Raw genomic sequence first — 25,626 nt, 5'->3', positions numbered from 1 at the left:
TGGCTATTCTTCGCATGAAATAGAAAACACAAGTGCATTCATGTTGAAGAAAATATAGATTCTACATATTCTGCAAAGTGCAGGAGCAAAACATGGAAGGTAAAAAAAAGGTTCCTCATCAACATCGCTCCACTCCACATCAGAGGAGGTGTAAGTCATCTTAGGTCCATTAATGAAGTGATTATAGAAGCATGAATAATTTATAGAGAGAAAATACAGATGATGTCTAATAGGAGGAGCAGCAAACAGGGAGCCGAGTCTCAATAGGAAAGACGAAAGTAAACAAAGGATTGCTGAAATATTTAATTGGTTTGACGTCTTGTTTACGTACAAAACAATATCCAACATATCTCCCCAATTATAGCCCATTTACTTTTCCCAATCAGCTTCGCCTTCTGCAGTTAAAGATACCTCTGGGTAATGACACTCGAAAAGTTCACAGCAGAACAAAGTGTAAAACTTTTATTGGACTTGGTGTACGTTCAATATTATAAGCAGTATGACAGCTTGTACAGTATTTAGAGCTAAATTGGGAAAATTGGCTTCTATTTCATTATTTTTGCCTTCCCCTGGATCAATATTGGGGGAAATGTTCTGTTACTATGTAAATGTACATAAAATCTTGATTTACTTTTTTAGCAGAGTTTCCCTTTATAGCGATATTCTGGGCTGAAAATCGTAAGTTAGCTGCTTATATAATGAAACCACTAATCCAATACTTTCCTGTTACATAGTATGTTAGGCGGAAAAAAGACATATATCCATCCAGTTCAGCCTGTTTCCACTTCCCCTCCTTGTTGATCCAGAGGAAAGCAAAAAAGAAACCAATGAGGCAGAAGCCAATTTACTCCATTTGGTGGAAAAAAATCCTTTCCTACTCCATAATGGCAGTCAGAATAATCCCAGGATCAACATTTGAAAGTTCCCACCTGACTCCAAGACCCGGATCAACAACCCCACTGGTTATTTAATGTCTATATCCTGTAATATCATAGAGCCCTAAAAAGACATCTAGTCCCCTCTTAAACTCCTGCTGCTCTTATGATGCCAGTCAAGCAGTTTCCTTCTAGTTGCTGTTGACATCACCAATGACATGCTGTACTCACCCATGACTGCAGCAGCCAATCACGAGTCACACTTCTTAAGTCTATATAGACAGTGCATGAGCAGTTATGTGATCATATGGCATATTACTGCAGCTTTGTAAACAGACACCATCCAGAGCCATGCATCTAGTGGTGCTGGAGTGGTGGTTCATGTAAAGGCAAGTTTTTTGTTTTTTTTCTTTTAGGCTTAATGTTCCTGGCACACGAGGATTTCTGCAGCGGAAGACCGGCGAGTGAGTGCAGAAAAGATTTTCAAATGCTTACTGGTGATCGCGGATAGGTTTTTTTTTTCTCCGCATGTATGTACGCAGATGAACTGCAGATCATCCATGCAGGAAAAAAAAAACAAACAAAAAAAAAACGCAAGCCCAAAGTCATTGCCTTCCCTCTCCTCCCTGCTTCGTCTCCAAGCAACCAGAGAGGTATCCGCCTACAAATCCGCAATGCATTAACAAGTGAATTGCAGATGCATTGCAGATTGCTTGCTTCCATCGAGATCAATGGAGCCCATCAGCAATGAAAAAAGGAGCATGCTGCGATTTTTTTTCCGCACAAAAATACATAAAACAAATCCGCATGTGTGCATGGAGGTGCGGACACTATGCTTTCCTATAGGTGGCTTGAATTGCGGAACTTTTGCTCGGGTACTGATCACGGATTCCGCAAATCAAATCAGCCCATGAGCAGGAGGCCTTGTGGCAAACTCAGTCAAGCTTTTTTTGGGTGCCCCTATAAGTACAAAAAAAAAGCGCGTCTGATAGAACCATTGGTTTCGTATCGTTTGTTCATATTTCCTCCTTTTACAGGCACAAAGTACTCGTACCTGCAAAAGATAGGACATCCGTGCACCAGGAAAGTCCATGCTGCGCGTAAAAAATCCTCGTGGGGAGTCCCCTCATCACTGAACACTGACAGTACTATCACAGTGTTCAGTGACAAGGGGACTTTCTGCGGAGATGAAGGCACACCCTGCCACAGCTGTGGCAAAGGAGTACGATGTTCTCCCATTGCTTTTAATGGGGCCAGCGCTGGTGCCGGCGGCTCTATTGAAAGCAATGGTATGCAAGCAACCCCCGCAGAGATTTTCGGAGAAGGGCTTTAAATATAAGCCCTTCTCTGAAAATCATCCCTAGGTGTAGAAAGAACAAAAACAAAACATTACTCACCTAGCAGCGCTGTCCGGGCTCTTTCTGCAATCCCGACACTGATTTAAAGCGCTTTCAAGAGGCGGGCATTTAAAAATGCAGTGGCAGACTAAAGGTGCATTTACACACACAGATGATCACTCAAAACTGTCAGTTTCTGATGAATTTTGAGTGATCATTTTGCATAGGTACTAATGGGTAATCAGCCCATTATAAGCTAAGTAGCTTTATTTGCATGTATTTAAAGAACAGCGGGTGGTCTGTTCTCTAAATATATCACTATTGTTCTCCAGAGGGACAGCAGCTGAAAGAACGTTATCAGCTCTTATCAGCGCTGCCCGCAGAGAACTCGGTGTTGGTCCGTCTTTATCAGGGATGAGGATTTTATGCGGAGCTGAACTCAGCGATGGACAAAAAGTGCACAATGTGCGCACACAACGATTATCGCTCAAAAGATGGCCTTTGAGCAATAATCGCTGTGTGTAAATGTACTTTTACTCTACACAGTGTGCTTTGATTAGCAATATAACCATGATGGATCACCAGTTCAAGAAACCAGCAACTGTACGAGACTAAAGGAAAGCTTTAAGTAATACAACCCCCTTTACCCCTCTGATCCAGGAAAAAACGGTTAGCCCAGGATAGGAAGGTCATTTAAAAAAAATGCTCTTGATATTGCTGTTGCATGAACAACTGCCTGTTTACATAGGCTAACAGTTGCTTGTTTTTTAGGTGAGCTGAAAACCAAGTGTCTCTGACAAGTGAGCAATGCACGCTCACTTACCATGTTGGGTTTTGTGTTTCAACAGGACGCCAGCTGCCCATAATCACTCAGGCGACTATCGCCCCGTGTAAAAGTCCCCTAACACAGTTGTCCAGGGTATTTAAGTAGCGGTTATCGCAGATTGGATGCCTAATGACCCTGGGTGGATCATCAGAGACTCTTAGCAGTGTCCCGTCATGCGTGTTATGAATATCCAATGAATTGTTAATAAAACTTTGATATTTATTGATCTTGCACAACTGGACATTTCTTCTAATTTTCTCTGTGTTTTTAGTGCTGGCCTCTGTGGGCAGTGACTGCACAGCTGGATTGTGTTCTCTTTCAACTCCTGGGGGGAGTTCAGTAATTTGCATATAATAGATCTTACATCTTTTTGTAACAAAAAATATTTACGCCTCCTGCGCATAGGTGGAAATTCCACGGCGGGATTTCCCGCAGAATTTCCGCCTGTGCCAGCTGCCATAGGATTGCATTAGATAATGCAATCTTATGCACACTGATGCAATTTGACCGCATGAAAACTTGCGCGATAAATAAATTGCGGCACGTCCCATTTCTGTGCAAGCCTCGCAGAGGCCCGCACAGAAACGTCACCTCTGAAGCGCCAGCTCTGCACTGCGCATGTGCGGCTGTATGCCAGCCGACACATCGCAGTGCAGAGAGAGAAGACGCTGGACAGGTGAGTATAAGGTCAATACCGGGGCACGGGTCGCATCCCCCTGTGAGAATTCTCCGACCTGGCTGTGTGCAGGCAATCTTAGAAAGGTATTTCCTTTTCCAGGAGCCACTTTAAAAAAAACAAAAAAAAACAAAACAAATGGGTTGAGTGTGATGATCTAGTACTACTTCTTTTAATTGTCGAACAACTCCTTTAAAGGGAAACTCCTAACGGATTTATGTTGCCCTGTCTGAGGGCAGCATAACTAGTGACAGAACCCCAGATTATACAGTATTGCTGGGTCACTTATTGTCTCTCATGCGGTTTTCATAAGATTAGTGTTCCTGTGCTGTACGGACACTGAGGGCTGGTAGTGTGCTCCATACCATTCAAGCAGCCTGTAGTCATGTATAAATAGAATAGGAAGAAAGCCATAGACCAAGGACGGCATGCTCACAGCCTGCAGCTCCTCCACATCAAGGCAGCACAGAAACACTGATTTAACAGAGACTACAGCCCAATACAAGGTTTCTGGTCCAGCACTACAATCAGGGTTTCAGACACTAGCCTATGCTGCTCTTGGATTGGGCAGCACAAACCTGGTGACAGGTTCTCTTCAAGTCAAGGTCAGCATTCAATTAATACACACACACACACACACACACACACACACACACACACATATATATACTGACTGGAGACTACTACGTCACCTCCTAATGCATGAACCATAATTTTACCAAGACTTCATCCACACGCAGTGCTAAAATACTGTATTTTTTGGAATATAAAATTTACAATTCAGCAAGAAAAAAAAAAGTGTGCTTGTACTCCAGAGTCGGGAAGAGGGGCGAGGAGTGAAGGGGGGGTTGATTGTGTCAGACCCACCTGACCATTTCCTTATTGTTTGTGCTGGGTTTTTATACAGCATTTTGTCCGGCACAGGAAACAAGAACTGCCTCCATAATTTCTGCCCAACTCCCATGAACTGCCATCTTACTCAATTAGTACTCTGTTTATTAAAACACTAACCAACCTCCCTATCACTAGCACCCAGCATGGAAGTACCCCTTGAAGTTACCTACCCTGTCGGATGCTTCCCACTGACTTTCCTGGGCAAGCCCTCAATAGATTTGATCCTCCTCCATGGACTTCTCAACAGCAGGTCAGCCCCACACGGCTGCCGGTACCATCCTGCCCCAAATTTTCCTTGGTTAAGCAGGAGCGAGCAGACAATCCAAGGTGCTGCTGATTGCCCTGTGGGTAAACTTCCTTCACTCCTGCTCCCCCCCACACTTGCTTGGACTAAAGACTATTCTACATGGGTTATTTAGGAGTTTTCAGACTTATCATTAGCAGATTTGCCCCAAGATTTTCTTGTCTCTAGCAAAATCTACAATAATTCACCATTCTAACTTCCTCGTTTAAAATGTTCCAATGCTCCAAATTTGGATTGTGAGACCAAAGTTAGTGACATTAATCCCTCCACTTCTTTAACCCCTTATTGCTACATTTATGTCCTGTGTGTTCGGGGTTTGTATGGAGGAGGATCAGGGGTCGATCCTGCTCCATACAATGTGGGTGCCGGCTTTTTTTTTTTTTTCAGCCGACACCCAATAGCAACAGCTTCGATTAGCAGCGGCGCTGATCAGGACGGTTAATCTTTCAAATGCCACAATCAATGCTGACAGCACGTTTTAAATGCCCTGATCAATGTTCAGGGGTCCCAAACGGCCCAACGTGATGACATCACGTGGTGCCGTGCAGTTACCATGGCAATCGGGAGCCTTCTGATAGCACCCAGGGCTGCCATGGCAGATTGCATATCAAGCCATGCCTGTAGCATGGTCTGATAGATTGCCTGTCAGATCACAGTATAATGTATTGCTATTCTTGTTCCCTGTGAGGGCTAAAAAATAAAAAGGTAATAAAAGTTTAAAGAAAAAAAAAAACGCTTTGCCATACTGTTAATCAAAAAAAATGTAAATAAAAAAAAAAGCAAAAACATATTTGGTATTGCAGCGTCCATAATAATCTGATTTATCAAAGTAACACGTTATCCATCTACTCCGCAGAGTGAACGTCGCCTCTCTCTGCAGGGGGAGGAGGCTGGGGGAGAAGACTGGGGGAGGAGGCTGGAAGAGTCGGGAGCAGTGCTTTGAGCTCCCACCCCCTCTCCGCCTCCTCTCCACCCCCCTGTACTATTTTCCATGAGGAGAGGCGGGACCGGGGTGGAGTTAATTCCTGGAACTTAGCCCCCCACCCCCGTTTCTGCCTCCTCTCACTGCAAATAGTGCAGAGGGGTGGAGAGGGGGCAGAGAGGGGGAGGAAGCTCAGAGCACTGCTCCCGACTCTTCCAGCCTCCTCCCCCTGCAGAGAGAGACGCCGTATATCGGCTGGGCGTGAAAACCCAGCCAATATACGGTCGTGTGAATGCACCCTGAGCCATAGAATAAAATTATGTAATTTGTGCTGCAGTGTGTACGCCGTAGAAACAAGACCCCCTCAAAAGATAGTTGAATTTAGTTTTTTTTTCCACTTCACTACACTTAGAATATTTTAAATGTTTTTCAGTATATTATATGGTACATTAAATAGTATCACTAATAAATATAACTCATAGCACAAAAAACAAGAGCTCAGACATCTAAATTGATGGATAAATTTAAAAAAAGTCACGTTTTTTAAAAGTGAGGAGGAAAAATATGAAAATGGGGAAAAAAAGGTCCACATCCTTAAGGGGTTAAACCACCAAGGACATTTTAATTAGCATGGCATATTTTATCCTGCTTTCTGTTGTATAAAATCTGGGTGTGTCCTATAGCGCAAAACTACAGCATAGTGTAACCAGAAGTATTGTGTATAAGATTGAAAGAAAAGTAGAACCACAATAGGACAGCAGCCTAGGGGACCCTACTGTACCGCCATATGCCTCTGATCTTATATATGGAGACACACTGAAGAGTTACTATATGTACAGTGCTTAAACACCTACCGTTAACTTCTCAATCCCTGATAAAATCTCGTGATTCTTCTTTAGCTCAGGTTCATATTCTGCAATAGAAATATGTAGAACAGTTAATGGACACTAATCATCAGAATCTGAAACAAACAATCCATCCATCCTGACTGACTGGCCACTAATTCTCTAACTTCCTGGTGTCATACAAACATGAACTTTGGCAGGAGCATTCTTTAGGTCCTAAATAGGAAAAGTAAAAGGGTCACAACTCGATTATTCAATGCTAAGTGTAAAAGTAAGTGCACCCCTTTGTAATGTACCTTCTTGATGTCCTACAAGCGTGAAACTTGGCGCGAGCATTCTTTAGGTCCTAAATGAGGAGAGTGGGAGTGGTGGCACATTCTGCAGAGGACATCGGTACATGCAGCCTGAGGAGAATCTAACACTCCTCCTCTACATGTATACATATTTTATTCCTCAGTTACTTTAAAGTAACTTTGACTTCAGAAAAATTTTCTGCGAACATGTAAACACCTGTATCAAATTAACTCAGCCGAAGCCAGACATATCAGCAAGTATTAGCAAACATTGTGAATCATTAAATGTGGATTGCCACCCACCTAGACACTATAAAGTGTTAACATTAGAACACCATTGTATATCGATAACAAAAATCTAAAAAGTTTTACTACAGAACTCCAGACATAACCAAAATCTAAGCAAATCTCCATACTCCAAAGGGATCACTAAACAAATGCATGTTATGTTCTGCAATAATCCAGAATATTGCATAATCCAGCACTTCTCAGATCCCACTGATGGTATTTTACATGTAAGTATAAATAATAGAGAACTGCCCAATATACTTCTCACGACTAAACCTTTAAGGCAGCTTCACACTGGCGAGAAAATCCTGTGATTTTCTCGTGATGCCAGAGTGAGTGAAAACGCAGAATTATGAAAGCAATGATTTCCCATGGTTTCATTCCCATCTGCGATGTTTTCACTTACGCGATGTTGCGTGAAAAAAAAAATCAATTTAAAACATTGCAGCATGTTCTGGCTTTTTACGATATCGTCCCTTGTTTTTAATGGGGCCTGACTCCAGCAACGCAGGCCCTATTGAAAGCAATGTGAGAACTCTGCGATCCTCTGCCGCGGCAGGGGATTCCTTCATCCCTGCGGGAAATTTTTGGGTCCTGCTTCCTCACCTCGCAGAATGGTGATTAACAGCTTTCCCTGAGTGTATATAATAATCTTTGTATAGCACCAACATATTCAGCCGCGCTGTACAACTGAGAAAACAGCAAATTAAATGGAATGCACCTTAAAAGGGGTAAAAGGAGTGACACAATTATGACATAGGTACAGATTTTACTGTGGCAGGGCTTAATAGGCAACAATGATACCGTAGGTACAATATACTGCCGTATTTCAACTTATTGTACATGCGACTGCATGTTAAAGTCCACTGCTAGTAGTAAAAAAAAAAAACAAAAAAAACCTGTATTTTTACACAATTAAAAATCTATATTTTTACAGTTTGAAAAAAAAACAACAATTACACACCTTGCCTCATAAAAGAATTTGAATAAAAAGTGATCTAGAAGTCCGCTATACCACAAAATGGTGCTCATATAAACTACAGCGCAACCTGCAAAAGAACAAGCTCTCACACATCCCCATTGATGGAAAAATAAAGTTCTGGGTCTCAGAGTAAGGTAAAAGGGGGTAATTTTTATTTCTTTTAAAGGATTTAGATTTCTTTAAAGAGGTAAAACAGAAAGTATATAAATTTGGTATTGCCGTAATTGTACTCTCCTCAGAATAAATCGAAAGTTTCATTCGATTCCGACAACTCCTTCTAGGGAAGGGATTTTTATTATTTATTTTTTTTCAATGAGTGTATAAAATTCAGACAAAGCTTTGCATCATCATATTTCCCCAGGGCATCAAAGGGACCTGAAGGCTACACTTTATGGTTTCTGTAAGAGGTTAGAGAGTTAAGGGGTACGTCTAGTTTATTGAACAGCACTTTACAATCATCTCTGAGGAAATGTTCTGTAATTTTAGATTAAATACAATTTCTGCAAATAAAAAAGAAACAATTAAAGAAACATCTACATTCACCTCTACATTGGACAGAATGTAAGTGTAATTCTACACTTTGTCCACTAGAGGGCCATCTAAACCAAAGATAATTATATTACTGCCTCCTAAATGTAAACCTCAAAAATTATGTGTTAGCTAAAAGAAAAGTCAAAGTTTGGGGGTTTATTTACTGCAGACAGAAGAGTATTTTATGACACTAAGCATTATTGCTGGTTTATGAATGAAATATAACACTTTTTAAAGATTTTTTTTTCATTTTACAGGTTCTAATTCCTTAAAAAGGAGAAAAAATAAAATAGTTCACCAACATACAGTCTCTGGCAGCCAAGTCCACTGAAAGAATATTTAACTCTGTCTTTGTATATTATTAACATGTTCATTTTTCCAATCAGAGCTATTCACAAGAAGTAACAATCTGATACCTACAGCGTGCAGTTCTGTGATAAATCACACATTTCAATTATGCTTAGCCTGTATTTCATACTTGACAGTGTTTAGGAGGCTGTCAGGAGCTATTGAGCCGTAAGCCGTCCATGTACCGCCATACAGTATGGTGCTTGTGTGCAAAACTGCATTTGGAAGAATTGCTCCCAATGGAAAATTCCAACATAATATGGCAACTAGTAGTACATGTCATGATTGTTTCTGGCCGCCAGTGTCACGCAAAGTGCGACAGAGGGGGGGGAAAAAAAAGTTCAGCATAGCTCCATTGACTTCTATGGACACTGTATTACAGCTCCAAACTTGTATGTTCTACAGAGCTGCAATATTGAGCAGTGAATGAGGTTTAAATCATGAAATAGTTGCTCAACACTTTGGACTGTGTATTGATTTGTGCAGTTTGACCGTCCTGGTTTGTTATAGGCTGAACCAAGATAAAAAAAAAAAAGAAAAGAACAAATGTCATGAGAATAACAGCCATGATCAGCCATAAACTACCATTCCCAATGCACCAAATATCATGGTTTCTAAAGGGCCTTATAATACTAATGAGCACTAGCGATAGATTGGTCCCATCAGGCACGTGTAGTGGGGAAGGAGGCCTTCTAAGCTGTTCTGCATTATTCCTTACAGTGGGTAAAACATGAACTCTGTACCAAAACTTAGGATTTAGCTTTTATTTATCTTTTTTCTAATAAGCACAAAATAGAGAATATATTGGTTTCGGCCAGCTAATATTTTCCATGCTCTAAACCTTTTCTCAATTACTTATTCACAAACATTTCCATATGCCAGCAACTGTTTCACAATCAGATTGCTGGAGTTCCCTTTCTGGTAAGGAGAACATCATCTCCCAAGGTTACAAGCTCTTATTACTTGGAGTCACAATTGGCCTTCTCTAGATGGATGCCTCCTTATTCTCAGGGCGCATTTCTGCACATTGGAGAACAGGTCTCATGCCAAAAATGAGATCTTGCACTTGGCAAGAAACAAACAATTCAGGGGGCAATCCAAACAGGCATTGCGGAAAATATGGGAGAGTGAAGAAGCCTTGTCAAACAATGGGATAATACTGCAGATACAATACAAGTATATACGAAGTTATTAAAGCGTTATTTTAAGACTTCAATAGAGAAACCAACCATATAGATGTAAGAAATTTTATCATCCGTGTTCATCCTGTGCTGCCCGATTCCTGGACTTAGAGATGGAACCAGGATTACAAGTTCATGCCCTACCCACAGGAGGGAGGATAACCTGCTGATCGGTGAGGGTCTCACCATTGAGACCCCTACAGATCCCAAGAACAGGGGTCTATATTGAGATAAATAGAGCACCAACACAGCGCATGCGCGGCTAGTGCGCCATTCATTCTGCTGTCACTACAGGGGGAGAAGCAACCTCCCAGTGACAAGTAGAGAGGGATACAGGATCTCTGTTCTTAGGATCAGTGACTGTCTCAACCACAGAGGGGGAAAACTGGTTATCCTGGTACATCCCCTCTAAAGCCATATGGAACTTCCAGTACTACAATGGAAGCTTCACAGGCAGAACAATTACAGCAGAGTTAGGCAACATGGTGCGGTAGAGATGTACTGTAGTAATACAGAAGTTACTGAAGACCTACCAAGATAAGAACAGAAGAGAAGCGAGCGTGTCTGGGCCATGGGCCGCATTTATACAATGTGCTCACCATCCAAAAAGTATGTTGGCTTTCACAATAATACTGGGGCAGATTTACTAATAATGTCTAATAGTTAGACAGCTTTAAAATGTGCCAGATTTATCATAGTAGCTCACACTGGATGATAAATCTGGCGCTTCCTTAGATCGTCTATTCAAAGTATATACCACCTATTAAGTGGCTTAAAGGGGTTGTCTCACGGCAGCAAGTGGGGTTATACACTTCTGTATGGCCATATTAATGCACTTTGTAATATACATCGTGCATTAAATATGAGCCATACAGAAGTTATTCACTTACCTGCTCCGTTGCTGGCGTCCCCGTCTCCATGGCTCCGTCTAATTTCGGTGTCTTCTTGCTTTTTTAGACGCGCTTGCGCAGATGGGTCTTCTCCCTTCGGCTCGGCAGCAGCGGCGTTTTGGCTCCGCCCCTTGTACGCCTCATCGCGTAGCTCCGCCCCGTCACATGTGCCGACTCCAGCCTCCTGATTGGCACGAGCGGCCCCATTCACCAGGGAGAAGACCGGACTGCGCAAGCGCGTCTAATCGGGCGATTAAACGCCGTAATTAGACGGCACCATGGAGACGAGGACGCTAGCAACGGAGCAGGTAAGTGAATAACTTCTGTATGGCTCATAATTAATGCACAATGTACATTAGAAAGTGCAATAATATGGCCATACAGAAGTGCTTAACACCACTTGCTTTCGCGAGACAACCCCTTTAATTTTAAGCGAATTTTTTTGGCAATATTTTAATGCATTTCTGGTGTACAAGGTTACATTTAGGCCATGCCCATTCCCATGACTCCACACCCCTTTTACAGATACATGCATTCTAAAAAAGGTGTGAAAACAGGGCATATCTGCAACATATTAATGTTTTATCCAGTGGAGCAGAGAAGGAAGGAGAAGAAGAAAAGCACAAACAGAGCTCAATGAGTACTCTGTTGAACCAAAGCTGAGCACACACTGGTGATCTTAATCATCGATACTAGTAATTGTTAGGAAATTATAGTACCAGTGTTTCTGGTGGCGCAATGCACTATACAGCTCTGCTACATGCATGTCACACACACAGCTCTGCTACGTTGTTGTCGAATATGAGCTGCATGGGATTTACGAACTTCAGCAACTCGCTGAGAAGACATGTTTTTTTTTGCTGCTTTCGCATATCTACTACACGAGATTTACAAAGTTCAGCAGCTCTCTGATTAGACATGTTCACTCGTAGCTTTAGCATATCTGCTGCACAATATTTACAAAACTTCAGCTCATGGCTGAGGTGAAATCGTGGCTTGTCGCGGTGTTATGTAAGCTGCATTAGCTTCATGGCACCGTTGAACCCTCTGTGGTGACATGTTTGCACGACAACGACGGTTAGTTTCAACACTGGACAACGGTTGACGATTAGATGAAGGCTGGACTGGTGTTGGCAGCATTAGCACTTGAGATGACATGATATCACATTCAGGAGATCTGAAGATACTGGTCAAGGACTATTCTCAATGTTGTTGGTCAATATGCACCGCCAGCTATGTGAGGTGTCATTTATTGGAGTCTCCACACAGGTATCCAGCTGTCTCACAACAAACTACAAACTGCCAGACTGTGCACTGCTGTATCCATAGCAACTGAGGCCACGGGGGTTTGTGGGGGGGGGGGGGATGTAGTCTGCCCACAATCCCTCATTCAGCTTGGAGACCATGTGACAGGTCCTGTCAGCACACAACCTATGAATGTATAAATTTGTGAGGTGTCATTTATTGGAGTCTCACAACCAAGTACAAACTTCCAGACTGAGTACTGCTGTATCCATAGCAACTGAGGCCACGGGGGTTTCTGGGAGATGTAATCCACCCATAACCCCTCATTCACCGCACAAGGAGGATAAAGGACCTGTGATGACGTCACCATCATGTGATCAGAGGGCGGAGTTAAGTGACGGTAACTGACATCACAAGTGCCGTCAGGCTCCGCATGTAACTTACATATCACACACGGAATTACAGATAAGTGGTCGTTAGCACTTAGATAATGAATTAATATGACCACATCAAGTTGTTGCTTCAATTTATGACATCCAGAAGGACACCTTTATGAAAAAAGGGTATTTGAAAAGTTATATAGAAAACCATACTCTTTAGTGTATTGCCAGCTTAATTAGGTTGCCCCAAGTTTTAAAACCTTACCCACTATCCATAGAATGAGTGTCAAATTGGTGAGGGTGGAACTGTGGGGACCACAACCAATCACAAGAATGGGGAGCAGTGTGTCCCAATATGAAAGAAGTGACAGTTGAGCATCCACGCTCCATTCATCTCTATTGGACTGCCAGAGATAGCCAAGCACCATAATCTACTTCTCAGTTTCATACTTCAGTAGTCCCATAGAAATTATGTGGGGGACACGGGGCCCTTGTTCTTGTGATTGTGAGAGTCCCAATATTCAAACCCTCAATGATCAGGCACTTGCCCTCTATCCTGTGGATAAGTTTAAAACTTGGACAACCCCTCTCAGGACTTGTGGTCTATTGACCTGCCAGAGATATACCAGTAGAACCCAATCTACACAATTCCCAATCTAGGAAATCGAGAAAGGACAAACTTAGTAAAAATCCCCATGGCACTATAATGGCTGACATCAGATTTTGAAATCCAACATCTGTTAATATCCCTAATATTATAGAATAATACAAAGTCTTCATACGACATAAGGGTAAAATGCTCAAGTGATCATTATGTAAACTGTAGTATAAAGTATTCTGACGGCATGCTGTGAACCAGCACCGCAGGACAGCTCTGCAGCCATTCTTCTGGGAGGTTGGTTTTCACATAGCCTGACATAGCCAATTACTTGTTGTTCCACAGAAATGGAGCTTCACTTTTAGTGCTAAGATGCTACGGGACTTTATTTTCCTAAACTCAATACGATTACAAACAGATGGTAGGAATCTCCCATGAGGAAACGCCAAAATTTGAAATCCATCAATATAGATCGAAGATGACACTTTAAAACATATAGGAATGATAATATTTCAACAACAAAATATAAAAAGTATCTGTATAATATAATGAAAACAAGCTATGGTAAAAAGAAAACAGAAATGTATCCTGCTATATGTGGTCAGCCTTAGGTCTTAAAGGAGGATTCAGGACGCACTTTAACTCTCCAAGTACATACTACTAATGTAGCAAACTAAAGGTCTGCCACTGAGATTCATTACCTTTTTAGCACAAAAGTTTGCTTGTAGCACCCATCACATGACCTGGTGCTGATGGAATTTTGGACATTCCAATGATTTCTTCACTAGGGTGCTAATGCCATGGCTTCCAGGCCTCCGCATGCCCTGTTCAGTTGTGGATTGGAAACGCTTGGGCGGGTGGGAGGGCATGGAAGCAGGCAACGTTTTGGTGCATGTGCAGTTCAGCAACCTGAAGTGCGAACTGCGCATGTTCACCAGAACAGAACTAGAAAGGCAAGGAGGCTATTCTGCATCACCGTGGGTACTGTGAAATAAAATTGAAAATTTATCTTTTGCCTGATGCTATTAAGCTTGATACCAGATTTCCTGGAAGATCAAAACCACAGATGGGTAACAGATAGATCTCAGACACTTAAAAGAACACTCCAGGTACCCTGATTCACTGTGTTATGAAGGGTAATGTATGAGGAATTTTGTATTTGGTGTTCTGTGAATCCTTGTAGGAAGGCAGCATTCCTGCAAGTTAACGTTAGACTCTTTATACATGGGTCAAGAGGGGTGTCATCTCTCCTTAAGGAGAGCACCCAAAAAAAGAGTGTGGAGACACCTAGGGGGCGAGTGGAGGGGCCATCTTCTCTCCCCAAGGAGAGCACCCAGAAGGGGTGTGAGAAGACACCTGAGAGGTAAATGTGGAGACTTAAAAGGCCATGTATGATCCCCTGGGTAATTTATGCAAATAAGGAAAAAGAAACAAAACCTCTGCAACACCATCTTTTGGATGGCAGCATTCCTTCAAATCAATGCACGACTCTTTAACAAGTCTGTAAAACAATGATTGGGAATAGGAAACCAAGCCAGAAAACCACACACAGACACAACCCCACCCTGAAACAGCTGTCCGTGTATGGTTTTCTGCCTTGGTTTCCAATTCCTAATCATTGTTTTACAGACTTGTTAAAGAGTCGTGCATTGATTTGAAGGAATGCTGCCATCCAAAAGGTGGCACTGCAAATGGATTGCTCCATCTCCCTTATTTGTACTCTTTAAACAAGCCTGGGAATTGAATACGGAGTTTAACATTGACTTGCAAGTATGCTGCCTTTTAATTGGCAGCGCTGCAGAAGTAGTGTTCCATCTTGCTTATTTGCATATTTCCCAGAGGAGCCTTATAAGTCTCCTCACACACCCTCTAGGTGCCCTCCTTAAGGAGAAATGATACTCACCTGACCCATTTGAATCCTTGTGTCATGTACCACCCCCTCAGGTCTAGACATGCTTCAGGCACAACACACATACAGGGTGGCTTTTCTCTGAGTGTTCCTTTAAAGCCATATCAATATTCTGTGAATTTAGTCTAGGCACGTTTTCACAGATTGAAGGAACAACAAGGGCACATATTGTATTCTTCTGCTCTATCTAGATAGCTCTTTTTCAACTGTCCCTTATAATATCCTGTCTCAGATTTTCCAAGCAGTTTCCCCTGTAGGAGAACGTTCATGAAAAAGTCAGTTCTATCGGTGCTGCGCAGCTGTAGAATCACTCGCAATCTGAAGTAAAATATTGGGCACTGAACTACTGGTATTTATGAAGGTGATGTAATCCGGTCTTTGATGTGATGCAAGATTTCTTTCTTGCATCAGTTTGTGCTGGCATCTGGTATCGGAAATGTATCATTTTGTATTTTTTTTTCACTCCCTTTGCCACATGTACAGAGTTTAAGATGACTCTGAGCCAAATGCAGAGGAATACGAACACTTCCAGGAGTTGCAGATACAGGACCAGAAACAAAAATCACAGAAAGTGCCATGAAGTTACCAGAACTCTTCCCCAGTTGTGCTCTGACCAGCTTTAAACACTTTTCTCTGACGTAAGCAGGGCTGGACTAGAATACATGGAATGACCGGACTGAACAGATGCAGAATATTACTAATTATTCACTCACAATCCAAAACTACATACGAGGAGAAAGTTACATGCAGCTGTGACTTCTGTAGTCATTTTCTACAAATGTCTAAATGTTCTTGTCCAGATGGAAGTCAAACATTTCTGACCAGGGAGGTTGATTGTTCCAAATATTTCGGGTCAGAATTTCCTAAACAGTCAGAAAAGTTCTTAAAATCTTTTGCAGATTAGGTCTTAACTTGAACAACGCAACTGACTTTTACTTCCCTCCACTTATACCTAAACTAATTCACGGCAGAGCGTATAGACTGTAATGTGTCTCCCACAGAGTTATAGACATACGCCCGTGGGCATGAGCCCTTGAAGGAGTTATCAACGTTACATTCATGCAGGGCTTATCCACTTGGCCAGCACGAATGAAGAAAAAGGTCACATCGAGACAAAACAGCCCTAGAAGGACCACACTGACAAACATAAAAGGGAAAAATTATCCCTAGCAACTTTTGGGAAGGGGGACCCTGTCTATAAGCAGGGTGATTACCCTGATAAGAACGGCCCTGCATCCCATACCTAAGGCTTAGTCTGTCCCTAGATGGAAAGTAGAGAAGAGGACAGAACTAGACAGATGTAAGATAAACCCAAGAGGTACTCAACACACAGATGGCGCATGCTCACCACACACCAAACAGGACATGGATTCAGTAGTCTGCACACTTAAAGATGGAAGACGTACAGGAGTCTGTACACCTATGAACAGAGGGGCACAAACATCACCAAACACGAAAAAGAATATGAATTCCAATCTGGATCCTGGCAAACACCTACAGAACATAGAGTCTAGACTCAAACACCAACACACAGACTACATTCATCTGACACAACGTAGAGCTAGACTCACACCAAACTGGATCTAGAGAGAGCTGTATAGCACACATCTCAAGGCCGAGGTAAGACGATCGTGGTTTTTTTTTTGCATGCTTATGTGTGTGAAAAAAATGCGCTGCTCGCATAAGCGGAAAACGTGTGAATGGGCAAAGTTTTGTATACGCAGAGAATGAAACTTTTCCCGTTCGCTGGAGGAGCTGCTCCACAAAGATCTCCTCATCACTGCACATCAACGTTCCAATCACACATAGAAAGTTTCATTCAATTCCAACAACTCCTTCCAGGTGCTTGACTTTTTTTGGACAATGAGTGTATATTGACAGGTCTCTGCAGGTCTACCTTCTTCCATTATCTTTCCATATGTTGCACATGTACCAACATTGCACCAAAGAAAAAAAAATCCTATGGCTTCTAGGCTCTGGGTTTTCCAATACATCTGTTGTGGTGGATTTCCTATTCCGTAATTCCAGCGCTATCATTTCATACCACAGGAAGAAAGGACATTGCATTAGTAGGAACACTAATCATATGGTCACCAGGAGTGGAAACTGACTTGCGAACGTAACACTTACAGTACTAATAATAAAAATATGCGCTAACACTATAGAGTAAAGATTATATAGTGTCACTCAGATTGTACATGAACAGTCCCATTTTCTTTAATTCCCTAACCTAGAGCCACAAGTTAGTGATCCGTGGCTGATGGCTGCTTACTTTGGCCACATAAGTATACAAATCACCATTTATGATGTCAAACCACATTTTTTCATCCAGTAGTTTATCTTCATTTAAATACGGAGAGCCAACTCCACACTTAGCTGCTGGACGCACTGACTATTTATTGTATCTACAGCAACTCTCCATTCCAATGACATGAGCTCACCAAAAGATCCCAGCCATCCGCCTCTTACTTCATAAGAAGAGTTTAACACTTGAGGAATCCCTGTCATGACACTACAGGCGCAGCTCACAGTCACGACTTTTACATTCTATCCAATTCCGTTTTAGTTTCAGCCGAGCCATTTGTTCCATTTGAAATGGAACAGAATTAAGGGGAAATACGTGGAAATATTTAATGAAAACCCTTGAAATCAATGGAGAACAAAGTTTAATTCCGTTTTTATTTCTGTTTCTCTGCTCCTCGAACAGAGCAGAGAATCGGAAATGCTTAACTGCGCCTAATGACAGTGTGAATGAGCCCTAAGTGTGAGCAGCCCAGTATCAAGTATGAGTCGTAGCGAATATATTATTTATTGCACTAAAACTAGAAATATTGTGAATGTACGAGGAGGCTGTTTTTTGTGTAGGACTCGGTTACCAAAGCAACACAATATTATCTGGGAGCAATGCACACTGATTTCTGCATCCGCAGAGACACTGTGACCCATTTCTCAAGGACCTGCCAGCTAATCTGTTCTATCAGCCAGACAGTTCATCTACCCAAGTGCTTCCTGCATTCCTTCCTTACTGATGCTCAGCTTCACTTGAGGACCTTTCACACGGGGCAGAATTGTCCACAGAACGCAGCGCCGATGTGGATTATGTCAATCAGTCTGGATTTTGTTGCGCTTTCAACTGAGAAATGCGTTTGGATGTCCTGCGAAATTTCGTGTGTCTTATTCCGCTGACTTTAATTGGGTTGTTACATCCTATCTACGTTAGAAATCCACAACATTTTCGCAGGACGTCCTTAAGGGCTTCTTCAAATATTGTATTTGCGAGCGTAAAATATACGCACACAATGCAGAGGGAATAGAACCCATTGAGAAAAATTGGACCTGCACTATTTTCCTATGGGGCCTACAGAAGTCTATAGGACTCAATATGCACAATTCCATGAAAAAAAGAACACATCTGGACCTCAGTAGGCTAAATGGCCTTCTAAATCAGGGCAAGGGTATGTCATGTTCGCATGTGAACTGGCCCTGTGTGCGCAAAAAGTTCTGAACAATGTGCCGATACATGCACAAATCTACCTCATCAAACCTTGTTCACTGTGCGAAATATGTCTAAAGCCACCCTGGTTTTGCAGCAGAAAGAGTTTCCACTGCAGAATTTAATCTTCCGGTTTTGAAGCAAAGAATTGCGGACCTTAACAAGTGCAGAATCCAAGCCCCATAGGGATAATATGACAGAAATATCCGTGCAAACTAATTACGTCCCGTGTGAAAGGTCCCTTACAAGTCTCAATGTTAGCGTATGGTTCAGTAGCATTTCCTATTGCATATTTCTACAAGTAATTGACAAGGATGGAATCAAGACAATAGATCAAAAAGCATTATGGATAGAGATGAGCAAACCTACTCGGCCATGCCCCTTTTTCGCCCGAGCACCGCGATTTTCGAGTACTTCCATACTCGGGCGAAAAGATTCAGGGGGCGCCGTGGGTGAGTGGGGGGTTGCAGCGGGGAGTGGGGGGGAGAGGGAGAGAGAGAGGGCTCCCCCCTGTTCCCCGCTGCTACCCCTCGCTCCGCCACGCCTCCCCCCGCCCCCCCGAATCTTTTTACCCGAGTACGGAAGTACTCGAAAATCGCGGCGCTCGATCAATTACTCGAAACGAGTATACTCGCTCATCTCTAATTATGGACATAAATTAGACACTTTAAACATTCACTAAAAATGTACAAATCTAATTTGGGAATATTAAAAAAAAATGATCCTGGACTTGAACTTATACAAGTCTGCTATACAAGTGTCATGCAGTTAAATGTAGTCAATGTTGAAAAATCTACATTTCCATTATACACAAGTCGCTACAGAACTGTGCAAAACATTTTAACTTGTGAAAAAAAGGCTGGAAAGTAAGAATGCCCTAAAAAAGAAAAAAAAAAGTGTTAATAGTTTATTTTTATGAATGAACAAAATGCAAAGTGAATGAACAAACAGAAATCTAAATCAAATAATATTCTGTGTGACCGCCCTTTGCCTTTAAAACAGCATCAGTTCCCCCAGGTACATTTGCACAAAGTTGGGGATTTTGTAGGATTATAGTCAGATGTATGATTACTAGACTTGAGCGAACGTACTCTGCCGAGCTTGATGCTTGTTGGAGTATTAGCATACTCAATGGTGCTCGTTACTCGAACGGGCATCACGCCGTGTTCGACCCCGCCCCAGTTTTTGGCCCCTCTGCGACGTGACGCAGCGTGTGCGTTAATAGCAAATTTTTGGGCTGGCAGGCAGGGAGAGGGAGAGACTGCGAACTCGAACCAAGAAGAAAAAAAAAAAGCTCGGCACCCGGCATCCCACATACAAAAATGCTTGAGTCTCCCATTGTAGCCAATGGGGTTCGTTACTCGAGTAGAGCTGTCGAATTTTACGGAAAACTCAACTTGAATAACGCGGACCCCAGCATTTGGGTGCTCGCTTATCTCTAATGATTAACCAATTATACCAAACAGATGATAATGATCATCATTTTCATATGTGGGTCGCAATACAGTCAATAAGTGAAACAGCAACAGCTTTTGTTCGTCCACTTTGTTTTGTCAATTAACAAAGTGCAAACTAATAACACTTTCCATTTTTGAAAGCATTCTTACTTTGTAGCACTTTTTCCCACATCCGATTAAAACATTAGCACAGTGCTGCATATGCAGCTGTAATGTAAAATGGTACTCCGTAGTCTGTGGATCTGTGTATACATGTGAATTGCATATGCATGTCCAAGCAGCAATGCCAATGAACAGTCCCTTCAGGGGAAGCATTCCAGCAAGTTTAAGTACAAACTTTTGAACTGAAGCAAAGAGGTACTTCAGATTTCCAAAGAATCCAATTATCTACTAATTTTCCCAACATAAGTAAAATTATTATTGTATATATGGCTCATGATGGTTAAGACATTTTTTTTTAGGCATTTGAAATACCAAAATCCCTGAGTTTAGTGGATGCAGATCAGATAAGACCAGAGCACTGATCTCTTAAATTAAAGCCCAGTAAAGGAAACAATGGGATGTGACTGTGCACAAAGCCTGGATTAAAGAAAAAAATCTCACAATCCAACTGTCCTGAAAGCACAATAGTCAGTGTGCACAATCTAAATGTGTTCGATGAGAGGTTCAGTTTGGTGTGGATTAAAAATAATCTACAGCCAAAAGCAACACTCCATTTGGCAGCTCACCTTGTCCAGCCCATGATGTACTCAGTGGACTATGAACGGAAAACAAAATAAGAGACCCTTCTTAATAGAACTCAGGATGGTATTCTAGTCCGTATATCTCATCTACAGACATACACTGCATCCTCAATGTAATACAAAGATGCGATACATCACCTTCAGAAATACTACAGTGCTCTAAAGGGGTTGGCAGCCACAATATTGCTAATGAGGGTGTCAGGCAGCTTTTCACAAACACAAAAATGAGACATGACCACCAAATTATACAAAACTATTATAAAAAGAAAAAAAAAGTAAGAAAAACCTCAAAAAACCGAACACATGTATTAATGTAGTTCGGTATACGTCAAGACCTCATACACACAACCATATTGCCACTTCATACAAGTTTAGTGCAATGTAATAATATACCAGCCAAAGAATCCTACTGATCCACACTGTACTTTCATGACTTCTTATTAACATATCAAGACATACACAGATTTCTGTTCGTGGATTTATAGCGAACCTATGAGAAATAAAAATTGCATCTTGGTCTATTGGATGCCATATTACTAAGATTATAGTAAGCAGCAAAGAAAAGGAAGACAGGATGCTCCTAGGTTTAAAGGGGTTGTCAGGGATGTTTTTGTATTAATGACCTGTACTCAGGACAAGCCTTCAATAGAGGATTGGCGGATTCCCGACGACCAGCTGATTACTGGCACTGTTTTCACTATTGAAAGCACAGGAAGCGCATCATGCTTACCAAAGTACTGCAGCTTGGTTGGTATTGCAGGCACAGCTTCCATGCCCCAATAGTGTGAAACCAGCGCAGTTGTAATTTGCTGATGTTACTAAGTTGTGCTATTAACAGGCACAACTCTGGCTGCCTTGTATATTTTGGATGCTGCCAAGGTGTGGTCCAGGTCCGTCAAATACAGGTGCCAACCTCATCGGGGAAAATGTCAGTATGTAATTACAAGACCAGTGAAAGCAAACAACATAGAATAATATTAAAGAAAATAGTAAGGGGGCACTTCAGGACTGTAATATAACCGTTAAACATTGGATAACAAAAACTGAATAAAGTGGGAAATAGTAGCAAGGAAAAAGGTTAGGGCAAGGAAAACAATTAGGGAAGAAGAAAAAAGATATAGGCATGGGCACAAGAGCAAGAGGATCTGGTCAAGCCTACCATTAATGGCATCAGAAAAAGTTTTATGTCAGGGTTAGGGAGAGAAAGGAGATGGGGATGAACATAATCAATGGAGGGTTGCCAGATCTTAAGGAACCGGTCATGCTTGTCGAGCAGTATGCTCCATAACTTTTCATCAATGAAGAATCCATCTGTCATTTGACTTCCTGTAGAGGGATAGTAATTTTCTTCCATGAGTGAGCAATGGCTTATTTAACTGCTTAGAGAAGGAAGGTGAAAAGGTGAAATTGAGAACAAGTTAAAGCTAGTGCATCGTGATGCAGTAGGGTCACCTACGAACTGCAACTAAAAAGAACATTAAACAGGCTATGAGCTAGACCATAAATTCATGACCAGAAGCGCACCATCCGCGGGCAGGTCAACCAAATGTGGAGCACAGTATCTCAAACCCAAAAAGCACGAAGAGTAATTTGGTACATAATGCATGCTCTGTGCTGGCACCAGATACCACCGCATGAGCACCTTATAGGCCAACTGCAGAGAGGTAATATTAATCGAGCACTTAGAAATTGTAAGCCACATTTTATTCCAAGCAGCAGGATCCCTGTTTTGGGACAAATCTTGTTTCCGAGTTCAGGTGTAAGGGTGTTGAGAGGGGCGCAAGGACTGTTTTAGCTAGGAGGTCAGGAATGAGATGAAGCCCAAGGAGCACAGGGAATAGACACAAATATGTTTAAAAGGAGTTAATTTGCAGTAGTCTTCCGTTCCCGCACGAGAACAGCCACCCAATGCTTAAATTAAAGATAACGGGAATACTCCAAATTAGCAATATCATGAGAAGAATAAAAGGACATAATCCCATTAATAAGTGATGTAGTTTAGTTTAGTGGAGTCCTAAGTGCGCCAGCAGTTGAACAAGGGAAGGAAGACCACACCTGGGGGAAAACTGGGATTATTCCAGATATGGGTGACAGGCATGTGTGGAGAAAGAAGATTTCAGGAATATTTTACTAAATTCCAAACAAAGAGGGAATGGTGCATCAGGATGCAAAGAGGTCTAGATTTTGGGAGTTATCCAAATGAGGGAGTCAATAGGAATTGCATTAACGTTTGGAAGCTCCACGAAGACGCATAGGGGAGCAGACATGGTGGAATGCAATAAATTTGGGCAATGACTGCAGCTTCGACTGTATTTGGAAAGGACTGTAACCTCCAAAGCCCCCTCAAACCTATAGGAATATAATATGTATCGGAAATTCTTGATCTAGATGGCTCCCAAATAAAAGAGATGAGTTTCCTTTGAAGATTTTATAGAGTATAGGTGGGGATGGACGCCGGGACAACCTGAAAGAGGTATAGCAATTTTGAAAGCCAGGACATCTTGATTGCATGTATACGGTAAAACCAAGATATAGGAAGGACTCTCTTGGTTTTCAGTAGAGCAAGAAGAAATCGAACAGAGGGAGGTTAGTTAGTAGCATAAAGGTCTGAGTAGAGAGGAGTTAGCTGAATGCCGAGGTACGATAGGGAAGAGCTGGCCCATTAAAAGGTATAACTAGACAAAAGGTTGAGTTTTGATGGGAGAGGGAAATATTGAGGACCACTGACTTATCAGGATTTATTGTAAGCCAAGAGACAGTGGCAAAATTAGTTATGAATAGTTGAAGATTGGGAAGAGATACTCGTATGGAGTTGAGAGAAGTAGAAGAGAATGTGATCTGCGAATACATTTGGCTTAAGGTTTTCATTTTCTTACTGGATATAACAGTGTATCAGGCCAAGATATTCTGCCCTAAAAAAAAAAAAGAAGAAGTCTCCTGATAGAAAAGAGTCTGACTAAAGCCAACAGATAGCATTCCATCTGAAATAAACAGGACTGTCAAGAGTATTCACACTTTCACCTCACTTAAGAATAAGCTGTCCTGTGCACATGAGAAATAATACTATTTCTGGCCATAACAGGACCAGTATCCTTTATGACCAGTTTTCCCCTCTGCAGGACTGGTCACTAATTCTCAGTTTTCTTTGAGCTGGTGGGAGAAGCACACACATAAATAAAAGCACCATAGATGACATATGTACGTCACTACTGAGCAGTGTAGAGGTAATTTTAGTAGCTGCGACAGCAAACCACCTATTAGCTGCAGTAGCACATTTGAGTCTCTACCTCTGCATCAGTTTTCTCCTCCCCCTTCTTTCTCCATAGACTTCTTTGGGCAACGTAAGACAACAACCACCACCACCACTTCCTGTGATCGAACAGGACTTCACTTGACAACAGGCAGTGGACAGCAACTTTGAAGAAATTGGCCAACACTTTGAAGGAATTTTTTCTGCACAAAAACATTATTTCAGGTAAATAAAGCGATTTGCAGTTTTGCTAAATATCATATTGACTGTTATGTTAACACAGAATGTCTCAAAGTGCAGTGACTATTTAATGGAAATGTTTTTCTCTGTCATATTTTATTACTAACAACTTTATTATGTAAAGCCCCATTTACACGGGATGAATGTCGGGCAAACGATGCCTGACACTCGTCCCCGCATGTACTCGCTCCTTTGCTGTTGCACAGGGGCGAGTATCATTGGCCCGCAGTGGGGAGGCTGGAGAAAATTTCTTTCCTCGCTCTAACCTCCGCCCCCTTCCATTCACTTAACACAGCGGCCGTTCAGTACTGAACGATCGTCATTCAGCTCATCTTTCATTGTATATGCAGCCCAAATGATGAAAGATGAGCTGAATGATGATTGTTCAATATAAACAGCAGAGGGGTGGGGGAGAGAGAGGAGAGAAATTTCCTCCTGCCGTCCTGGCCCCCTGCTGGTGCTCTGTCAGACAGACAGCGATACTTGCTCTTGTGCAGCAGCATAGGAGCGAGTATGTGCAGGGACATTCGCCCCGTATAAAGGGGCCTTTAGCTATATGTCTTTTCTAGAGTGAAATGGTGCATTGTATGCAAGCATTTCAAACAGAAAATGTGTCACTAGACAAACCCCATTATGTTAGTGTTAGGATATCTATAAGAAACTTTGCTAACACTTTACAATTCCCCCACCTTACAGCTGTTAACATGAGACTTACATCGATCGCAAATCTGTACATTTTTAGTTGGTAGACCAAAAAAGATGATCGGACCTGGCTGTAAAACAAACTCAATAAGTGATAGATAATTATCCTTTTGGTCAACCACCAGAGACAAGCATGCAGTTTGTCAGTTGGGCTGATGGAAGGATGCGTCTGCACTCAAGTTTCAAATGTAAAAACTAGGGCAATCCAAAACATGGAAACCTTGATTCTCAGGGCTTCCTTGCACTTCTGTTGCTAAAGTCACACTCGGCTTTAACAGCTGTCATTACAGTAGATGTACAATTAAACGACAGATGAAGCAAGCACAAACGTAACAATTGCATACAGTCAAATGGAGCCATGATTGCAATATGAAGATCAATTGGGTTTAGTGAGAAACATCCTTTAGTACCATCATG

The 25,626-nt window shown here is 41.9% G+C and overlaps 1 protein-coding gene across 2 annotated transcripts in view; it reads right to left on the bottom strand.

Moving 5' to 3' along the window:
• The window catches only part of FNDC3B (fibronectin type III domain containing 3B), a 280,111-nt gene that overhangs the window by 90,889 nt on the left and 163,596 nt on the right, over positions 1 to 25,626 (bottom strand). For both annotated transcript variants that reach the window (XM_066601243.1, XM_066601235.1), the window contains exon 7: positions 6,689 to 6,747. In XM_066601243.1, coding sequence (XP_066457340.1) covers positions 6,689 to 6,747 — 59 coding nt within the window. The remainder of the gene's footprint in view (positions 1 to 6,688; positions 6,748 to 25,626) is intronic.

The sequence above is a fragment of the Eleutherodactylus coqui genome, chromosome 1, assembly GCF_035609145.1.
Source record: "Eleutherodactylus coqui strain aEleCoq1 chromosome 1, aEleCoq1.hap1, whole genome shotgun sequence".
In the NCBI taxonomy this organism is placed as follows: domain Eukaryota; kingdom Metazoa; phylum Chordata; class Amphibia; order Anura; family Eleutherodactylidae; genus Eleutherodactylus; species Eleutherodactylus coqui.
The sequence above is the reverse complement of the archived record's forward strand: the minus strand, read 5'-3'. Positions and strand labels throughout refer to the sequence as shown.